We start from the raw sequence: 10,337 nt of genomic DNA, 5'->3' as shown, positions 1-10,337 counted from the left end.
ATTACTTATTGATTTATTCATTTTTAACAAGCTAAGATAGATTTACTGTGAATAATATGTCTGAATGAGTTAAATTCTTTTTTTAGACATTACTCTGGATTGACCACTTCAAAACATCCCGACTACCCCTTTAACAGGAGCCTCTGTTCTTGTGAATGGAGCTGTACCGGGCGGGCTTTAGGACCCAGCACAGAGGCTCCTGCCCTGGCTGCTGTGTGTTGGATGGACTGGATCTGTCAGCAGCAGCAGCAGCTCTCCACACGCCCTCACACGCTCAGGCTGTCATCATGGGCCCTCACTAGGTCCCAGCAGTTCTCACATGGAGAGCATCAGCAGCACCATGGACACAAACAGCACCACATGTAAGTGGAGAGCACTTTATTATTATTATTATTATTTTTAATACTAAAGCACTCCAGCAGAACAGATTGGATTATTGTGAGTCTAAATGCTTCTTTGGTGATACAGAATATGCATGTTTGTTTTGTAATGCATCATTAAAGACAGCTGTCAAAACAGTAGTAATCCTCAGGACACCCACCCTCCTCTCACTTTTTTTATCTTCAGGACAGTGACAGGTCTTTCTGAACTTCATTAAAACTTCATTGCACCTTGCTGCTTCCCCCCTTCCTTCACGCAGTCCTGTATCTGTGCTGATAAAACTTCTGGAGGCACACATTTAACATTTACTTTAACCTGCAGTTTGCTTTCCTGCTAAATTCGGAGCGGAAGCGCTCTTTCATGTGTAAATAAGGTTGTGATTTCCCCCTCTTGGAGAGCCAAGGCTTGAATGTTGTTCTAGAAAGTAAATCCTCTATGTCAAATATCTGGAAGAGAAGAGGCTATATAGATTGGGTGGTCTTGTATATAAATGGCTGATTCTTGCAGTGATTTTCTCAAGATTTATGACATTTTGGTGTTGAAATAGCTGGGAATACAAAATGTGTTTCCACACCATGTGTTTTCTCTGGGAGGGGCTCATTTACCCAGATGAACAGGAAAAAAATATATAATAATACATTTCCTCCCAGTCTGGGTTTTAGATAAGGAAATCTGATGCAAAACTGAAAGCAGGGTTCCATTTTTTTTTTCAGATTACATTTCATGTTATTACCTTCAGCTGATGTTCTGATGAGCTGTAAAGTTGTGCTGGCAGCTCGCACGTAAGGAACACGTGAAAGTAATTATATTGCGCCTAATGAATATTTTCACTTAACTAGCTGAGGATGAAAGACAAACTGCATATGTGGTCTTTTATCTGATTTCCAGCACATTTTAACTGACCTCTGGCCGCCAGCAAGAAACAAAAACACATGCTTGTATTGACATTGGTTCACTCGGGCCTTCCTGTCTTGATTTCAACTCTTTTCTTCCAGTTTGTGAGGATTGTATGGATGTTGTTTTTTTTTCCTAATGTGTTCGGCGTGTAGACAAAGTGTCTGAGGAAGGAAGTCTTCAGGTCTCGTTCAGGGTGTGTGCGATCCTCATCTGTCATTCTTATCTGTCTCAACACAAACACAAGACCTGCCTGGCTGGGATGCATGCTTTGGTAAACACAACAACATTTAACACACAATGTGGTTCCTGGGGGATCAACCCACTGTTTACATTGGCCTTTAAATCCCCTGATTGGCTCCTAGTGTTGACTTTTGCTAAATAACCTAACAGAGTAGACGTTAAAACTGCAAGTTGTTTGAAAAACGAAGTGAATTTTATTCACGATGATATGAAATCAGGACAACTTGTAAAAGTCCATGCTGTGGAAACTAAAAGCTGCACTTCTGTGCCACAGTCACTTATGTTGCTCCTCCCATCAAAATCATCTGTGGCGGTGCATCAACACGGGAATGCTGCCATATTCAGTCATCGTGAACAATCAGCGTGCCTTCATGTGCTAACTCGCTGGTGATGATGGAGAGATTTTTTTAGGCTACCGTCACACTATTTCCTGTTTTGCCATGGCTGTATTTTGGAATTTCTTTTTTTTACCTGGGTAAAAATATGACTAATTGAAGTGTATCTTGTGAAACGTTAAGGCTTGTGATAGATTTGACATGCATATAACAAGTAGAAATTAACTTTAAGGTCAGCTGACCCCTAATGGGCCGATAACTTTGAAAATTTACCGGCCTGACAACAATTTCACCAGACTTGCCCTCGGGTTAGTTTTCTTGATTGAGGAAGTTAAAAAAAAAAAGAGAGAGAATGCTAAATTAATATTTTAATTAGTGTGTATTTTACACAAATCCTAGTTTTAATTGTCAATTTGGCAAATCAAAGTGTGAAGAAGGGAAATGAGAGAACCGATTGAGTTGTGTGACTGATTTATCTGCTAATATCTGGACTGAATATCCACTCAGTACTGTTTTGTTTAACTCTGTATCATGAAGTATGTTGCCAGCTAGGGAGGAAATCTTTACCGCCTGATGGCAGAAAAAAAAATCACAATTGGCACACGAGTGTCTTTAACTTCTAGGGGAGCTATAAAACTCATGATGTGTTCCTGTTATGTATATCACAAATCAACGTGAGAAAGTTGCAACGTCATACGTGCCATATGCTATTTGCCGTGCTGTGACTGTCTTTTTGTTTTAGTTGTGATTCCTTCTTATGTTGCTGCCTATCTGTGGCAATCATCTTTTTGTCGCAGCTCTTCCATGATTCTGTGGTAATGAAAGAATAGTGGTCTTCGGTCAGCATCTATCCATGGTCTCACTCGCCATCTTCTGGGTCATCTTCTTCTTTTCACTCTTGCTCTCAGTCTGGCAATGTGCTCTCTCACAAGATGAATAAGAGGACATGCAATGGCAACGCGCAAAAGCACCACAAGTATGCCACTATCCTGTAGGGATTTGCATCAAGTAGCATGAAACTGTGTAACTACTGTTGGGTCACTGGTATGTAACTTTTGTTATTATGGAATATATGTGAAGTTTGTGTGATGTTTCAGTTGCCGCTCTCATGCCACAGAAGTTTTGACCAATGAATCTGTTTCTACTTGCTGGAGATCACGCTACTTGCTAGATTAGCAGATAAGGAAGGAGGTGATGTTGTCAGGTTCTTTTTGTTTGTTTTTTTTGTTTTTGTAAAGCTACATACCTTTGTACATCATGAAAATGCAAGGCTGGTGATTATGTAATTGGCTGTGTCCATGTGTGTGTGCATGTTTTTGTGTCTGTTTGTTAGCAAAATATCTTATAAGCCACTGAATGGATTTTAAAGAAACTTTCAGAAAGTAATCATTGGTCGTCTACAACTGATTACCTTTTGGAGTCGACTCAGTTCACAATGTTAATCAACCTTGGCAAATGCAGAAATGGCAACAGTATGACTCAGTCAATTTTACGGACATCAAGCTAAAATTTGGTGCCGTAGTAGCTGACACTCATTCCCAACATACTTTCAGTACAAACAAATCACACAAGATCTTTGTTTAAACTTTGGCATTCAAAGTAACAATCAATAATGCAGTCCTTCAAAAATACATTCTTTTTTATGTTATTTTATTTTATTTTATTGCTGTTTTCCTTCATTTTTCTCTTAGATTGTTGAGGGATATCAGTGAGTATAGGTTTCAAGTTTGGTGAAAATGACGAGAAGCAGGTAGCAGTTCGAGTGCGTTATCTACGCTGAGAGCAGAAGCCTTACAGAAAATATTTCCCATCCGGTGTTCTCAGTGTAAACAGCGAAAAGCAGAGCATCAGGTGGGAGTGAGAGAGGAGAGGCTGGCCCCTCAGAGATGCATTGCAGTGGTGGGATTGTCTGTGATTTAGCCCAGCTGATACGATGAACTGTGGCCATTGTCGACTGTTTTAGAACACGTGGAACAACTTCTGGGCTAACAATGACGCGCTATACGGATGGAAAAAAAATACATATTGTTGTCAGAAAGCCCAAGTCAGATACATGCATGTGAACTTGTCGTGACATACATGCCTTTCTGCTCACATGATGGTCGGAGCGCATTTTTGTCCCAATGACTAATATGCACACAGAACCTGTGTGCTCATTATACATATAAAGTCCTTATTTAGCGAGACAAAAAACAAAAGAACTGGTTGCAGCTAACCTAATTATGACTTCAGTGACTCTGGTTAGCAGGTCAAAGGAGCACACTTGAAATGCTGTCTGCTGATGTCATGTTGTCAGAGGTGAGTGACCTCACTGTGGGGCAGTTTATGTCAGAATACTCATTAGATACTAAAACAAGGTTTTTCTTGTCAGTTTTAGCTCAAGTGACCGATCTCTTAAGACTGTAATCAGTGGTAAACATTACAGTTTCAGCGAGGATAAGAAGTTTTTCCAACAGTAAAAACACCATCTGGTTCATTTTTATATCAACTTCTTCTTCATTGTCCTGCCTTTTTTTTTAAAATCCAGTTGAACATGAACTAGCTGAGTCATCTATGATTACAAGAAGCAACTCAAAGGTATTCCACAAACGATAGGATTAAAATCCAACCTTTTAATTTAAAATAAACTAGTTTTTCCCAAAAAACTTTAATCAACTTTGTAAATGCTGCCTGCTAAAATTATGCCTCCAGCACACCACTTTGTTCGAATGTAGTGAACTAAATCATATATAGTGAATAACTTTTACACTGATTTGGCTTGAAATTGAAAGTGAGGGGATTTCCCTTCCATCTACATTGTACTTACACTCCAAACATTCAAAGGTTCCATGTTTTCTGAGCCTTATCAAACTTTATCAAGAGTTTTGGACATAAAAAAGCTGCACAGACCCTTTGTCGACTACATATAATTACAGAAAAACACATTCAGCTTTATATATGTGCATGCCCCATCATGCATAAGTTATGAATTACTGTAGAGCAGCCCTATAGGAAGTGGAAATCCCCTCTTTAACCCGAGCAAAGAGTAGGAGATCACTATGATCCATCTGGCTGAGATGCGTGCAGGACGTTTGTGCGACTCCCCACACGTGGGAGTTCACATGTGTGTTGTGGATGGGCAATGGTCATTCTCTACAGAACTGTTTATATATGGTCACCACGGAGATATGCGAGACTCAGCACTGCTGCAGGCGACTGCAGAGTTTAAACGGCTCTCCGCGAGCATTCTTCAGACGATGAAGTGACTTTGCCTGGGGTGTGCGTGCACTCCGGTACAAACGATACATTGGAAATTCAGATTTATTGGAGAGACTTGGCAGAGTGAGACTTACCTAACCTGTTATCAGTGGGATTGTCCTATGTCTTCGCTGACAGCAGCCATAATTTAGCAGGATTTACATTAACGGGTCAACGGGTGGAAGCTAATTCCTCAGGGCTCTGAATGAAAAAACATCTTTTACCCTTAAATTTTCTGGGATCGAATTCTTTAAGTGTCACTTTTCTAAAATCTTTTTTTTTTTCGTGTTTCTGGTGCTCCTTGGTAAGGTTTAGGAAGTTCAGGAAAACCAGCTAAATTCATACCCCTTTCACATTAAAATGCCAAACTGCATAGATGGACACCTCACGGGTCAGGGATGATCCCTATTGGTTTCAAGGTCATGGGGTCAAAGGTCAAGGTCACAGGATTGTTGTGTGAGGGAATTAAAGTTTTGGAGCTTGATTAATCTGATGGGTCACTTACTGAGTGTTGGCGGGTCTCTTGTTGGGGTTTTTTTGGTTTTTTTTGTCATAGCCACCTAAAAGTGAAGACTGACAACAATGTTTGTTTGTTTGTTAATCAAACTGAGACACAAAAATAAATTTCACTTCACAGATTCATTGTTAAAACTTTGGTATTAGGTGTTAGAATCAACGGCTGCCACAGCTAACTAACTGCATAATTTGCCTGCATGAATCAGCAGAAGAATCGTCTCAGATTTCTACTCTTGTCATTACAGATATGCCTTCAGGTGAAACTATTGAAAACAGATGATGCTAAAAAGCTGTTTTGACCAACAATGTTTTAAAACTTGTGATTCAGCATGGATTAAATCAGCCAAGAGCTCACCTACTGAATAATGTTAAAGGTCTCTGATCTGTTCCTTTAGTTAATGTGTACTTAATAACATTTTTAAACTTTTGACATTGTAGACTATCACCTTTATTTACTAATGAAAATAATTAGGATTTTATTTAGTTTTTTTTTTACATGATATTTTTTTTCTGTTTTAAAGTTTAACCGATGAGTCCCATCATTTCCAAAAACACAAAGTGAGACTGCACTTAAAAGTTTATTCAGCACTTATTAGGAAATATAGGTAGCCTACAGTCTGGTAGTTGTACTTTGACTATATGAGCTTAAAAAAAAAAGTGACTGAGCTTTGTTTATACGATTTTGAAGTTTTTCTCATTATGTACATACTTTAAAGTGCTTGAACTAATTACACAACACAAGGCCTAATTATGTCGAATATGATTTTATAGATCATAAAATTAGCAAATTTTTTCAACCTTCTGTTAAAAATATAAAAAGATGGTGCTCCAGCCAAAGCCCTATTAATCTAGTCGGTCCCGAAGGAAGACAAAGCAGTGGTTTGTGTGTATTTGTAGGCCTGTCTGCTCTGTCTCCGTTCCTCTTGTCTGTAAAACATCAGTACAACGGGGCTTCCACTTGCAAAATAGCATCTTTCTCACTATGTGAAGTCTTTTCTGTCTTGGAGACATAGCATTGTGGTGAACTCATAGGATTCGAGGCAGATACGGGATCTGAATAATACCGGCTGCACTGTAGGGGCTTTGTCTGGCAACAGGCTGAGTCAAGCCCTCTGTGCCACCACAGACCTGAATAAATCAGGCCCAAAAAAGAAAAAAAAAATGAGAGCAAGGGTGAGGAGTTGAAGGGCAAGTAGTAAACAGACATTCACTCATATTGATCAGTTCTGTGGCCTTTGATTCTGAACCATATTGAAAATTCCCACAAACAACTTTTGCCACCTGCATTGTGGTTGGACTTGGAAACATTTTTTTTTTCCATTTGTTTTTACTAGTTTGGAATGATCAGCCAGTCCCACAGTTTTTATTTTGGTGAAAGACTGGAAAATCCCCTGGATATTCTACCATTGTAGTAATGCTTAAACGGATATGCTTCATGATTTTGTTTTTCTGTCATTTTGTCAAACAGTGGACACTCCATCTCCATGTCTAACATGAAATAAGGAATTAGACAGCGTTCATGCTGGCAATGGTCGCTTGTTTTAAACGGTGGCAAACATTAAAAGGGACCTCATCACTGTTGCTGTGCCTCAGAGTGTTGTTTAGGCATGTCGCACGCTGCTTAATTTTTTTTAAACTTGGCACACATGTTTAAACTAACAAGCTGGAGGCAGAAGCGGTGAACAGCTCTGTTCTATTTCATGTATCTCTATGTAAGTGTGCGGTTTTGGATGCAAAGCATGTCAGGTGAGACTTGGCATTGCAAACTCAAATGTTTTACCTGGTATTCACAATTTAGTCAAATAAAAACACTACATGTCTATATATATTTGAAAAAGTCTTGAAAGGTGCTGATGCAGCAATTGTCATAAAATTTCAACATACTTCAAAATTTTTCAGTAAACCACCATAGGGATTTAGGACTTAGCTTATGTTTATTACAAAAGCATGACAGAGCCAGACTCTTATTTTGAAGAGTATCTATAAGCTTTTTTGAAAACCTCTTCCAGTTTGCCCTGATTCTTTTGTTTGTTTGTTTTTTTACTTTTATTTACTTTTTTTGGCATTTATTTAATTATATTCAACTTGAAAATTCTAATCATGACAAAACTGTCAACAGATTCATGAGGGCAGCCATATTGGGATAACGTTAGAAAAAGAATCTGCTGAATAAAACAAGATTTAGTGACCCAGAAACGATTGAGTCAGTGGTTGCCATGGTGATTGATTGGCAGAAACCTTGCGTGACCTCGCATGTAAACTGTTATTTATTCGCAGTTGTTTTATGTGGAGATATAAAATTAAAAATTTGAAGAGATATCTTCAGTTTCTCTTCAAAACTTAAGGTTTTGAAGACTCCTCTTCTGGAGAAAATTTAACTCAGCTTTAACTTTAAATTCAACTTTATTGTGTCCTGCATCACTGGTTTTGGTGCCCTGGTTCTCTTAGGTGTATTTTTTATTTGTTTAATATTTTTGGGGATCAATACATATAATCTTACCCTAGATATAAACCCATTAATGCAAAATAAAACCTTCTCTACAAACATGCTATTTGTGCAATGGGAAAAAGAGCATCAGTGCTTTACTAACATGACCTGAAACAGAGGCCCTTGACTTTTTGAGATAACCACTCTGGCAATCACTTCTGCTTCCCCGTTCATGCAGCCACATTGAGACCAAGCCTCACTGTATGTGTGTATATGTTCGAGAGAGAGAGAGTGTGTGTGTGTAACTGCGTCTTAACATCAAACATTTTTGTGTCTAATGGTTGACTTTCCAAAGACAGTTAATACTTAAGCAGGTGAATGCACAAGCCTGTAATTCTTCCACACCATCGCCACAGAAACGCCCCTGTCACCCATGAAACTTAAACACTTCAAGTAGATTTCTGATTCTGGGAAAACTTTTTAAACTTAAACTTAGTGTGGCCTAATTAGAAAGACTGAGAATGAATGTTTACAACAAACATTTACCAGATTTAGTGACTGCAGGATGCTTAAACACCCCGTTTGAACAATGTTTTGATCAAAACTGCAGTTTACATCTGAGAGATTTGAACAAAGAATAGGGTAACAAGTAATGTGCTGTGGAATATAGGCTTTTTCTTACTTGACAAATGTAGAAATGCAGAATAGCACTTCTCAGTCAGCACTAATTTGCTGATTGGATTGCTGCCTTCTTAAAACAAGTTCAATTTCAAAAATGTTTTATTTGGTTTGGTTCGTACAAACACCATTTCATAAAGCTTTATACCACCTTCAGTTTTGCATTACATGTTTATTGACATAGAATTTGATGGTTATATGCAAGTGGAATTCGTGACAGCAGCATCTAGCTAGGCCTAGGCTGATATGAGATCCTAATGGTGGGATAACCTTGAGCAAAAGTACCATGGTTTTACAAGTATAATGGTAATAAAACGAGCATTAAACATTTATCCATCCATCCATTTTCTTTACCCACTTCTCTATTCCAGGTCGCAGGGAGCTGGTGCCTATCTCTAGCCATCACTGTGCGAGAGGTCGGAGACACCCTGGACAGGTCACAAGTCCATCACAGGGCCAAATAGAGACAAAATAGAGACCATTCACACTGTTACTCACACCTAACATGCATGCATTAACCTAACCTGCATGTTTTTTTGGTCTGTGGGAGGAAACTGGAGTACAGCTCTAACCACTACATTGCTGTGCTACCCCAGCATGAAACATATATTTATAATGATATTCAAGATCAATCATTTATAATGATAATCAAAGATTCAAGATCACTTTAATCACATCACACATTTTGACATTAAATTTAAAGTCATTCAAAGAGACATTTACAACAAGTAAGACATTAATTGGTCATGACTTCCCAGCAGAACTCACTTTCGAAAGATCTGAACTGCCCCTTTAAGACAAAATGTATCCCTGGATGTCTTCGATCAGCAGACCTTGTTTATGGTGTTTGTACACTTGTGTGTTTCACAGAGTGTGGGATTTCTTCTGTATTTTATAATAACCTGAAGCATCTTCCTGAGTGCCATAAAAGCAGCAGGGAGATCAAGTCTTTTTTTTCCTTTCCTCATAACCTTTATGCCTTTACAACTCCTCCAGACTAAATAAGCTTTTCCACATGTCCTCCTAACGTGCTGCTCCAGATTTGTGGTCCACATTTGCTTGTTATGATTGTCCAAGGTTTTGAGCAGTACAATGAATGTCAAACAGTACATGTCAAGCTAGGACAAAAGGAATTCTCACCCTTAAAAGGTCAACCTGCATTTGCTGAGTAAAACCGGAGCTCTGTCATATTGTCTTTTATTTGAACTGCAGCTTTACAGGCGAACACATTCAATGCTATCTGGTAAAGGATCTAGACAGTGCAGTGGGAACGGGGTCACCAGGGACAGTGAAGTAAAAGTGGCAGTGGGTCAGCTGACAGGAAGAGGAAACAGAAGGCCGGAGGTGATAGGTGATGTCACTTGCCAAGAGAGGAAGTTCAGCTCTATAGGGGGCACATGGGGCAACCCCATACGGTTAGCCAGTCAATTAACTGACGTAAGAGAGCAAAACCATTTCGCTGGCAGAATGTAGTACAAGATTAAAGTCGTTTTCTGAGGGTCCTCTCAGGTTTTAGGGTATCCAAGCTAGCATAAGCTTTGCAACTATTCTGTGATTTATTTATTTTTTTACTTATGTATGTTCAACATAAATGTAGTATAGTTTTCACATAGTTGTTTCCAGTG

The 10,337-nt window shown here is 38.9% G+C and overlaps 1 protein-coding gene across 1 annotated transcript in view; it reads left to right on the top strand.

The window, feature by feature from the left end:
• Window positions 1–234: 234 nt before the first annotated feature.
• The window catches only part of afap1l1a (actin filament associated protein 1-like 1a), a 34,187-nt gene continuing 24,084 nt past the window's right edge, over window positions 235–10,337 (top strand). The window contains exon 1 of the mRNA XM_017433037.3: window positions 235–362. Within this exon, the coding sequence (XP_017288526.1) occupies window positions 320–362 (43 nt within the window). The 5' untranslated portion in view covers window positions 235–319. The remainder of the gene's footprint in view (window positions 363–10,337) is intronic.

This window comes from Kryptolebias marmoratus, linkage group LG9, assembly GCF_001649575.2.
Source record: "Kryptolebias marmoratus isolate JLee-2015 linkage group LG9, ASM164957v2, whole genome shotgun sequence".
NCBI classification, from domain to species: domain Eukaryota; kingdom Metazoa; phylum Chordata; class Actinopteri; order Cyprinodontiformes; family Rivulidae; genus Kryptolebias; species Kryptolebias marmoratus.
The sequence above is the reverse complement of the archived record's forward strand: the minus strand, read 5'-3'. Positions and strand labels throughout refer to the sequence as shown.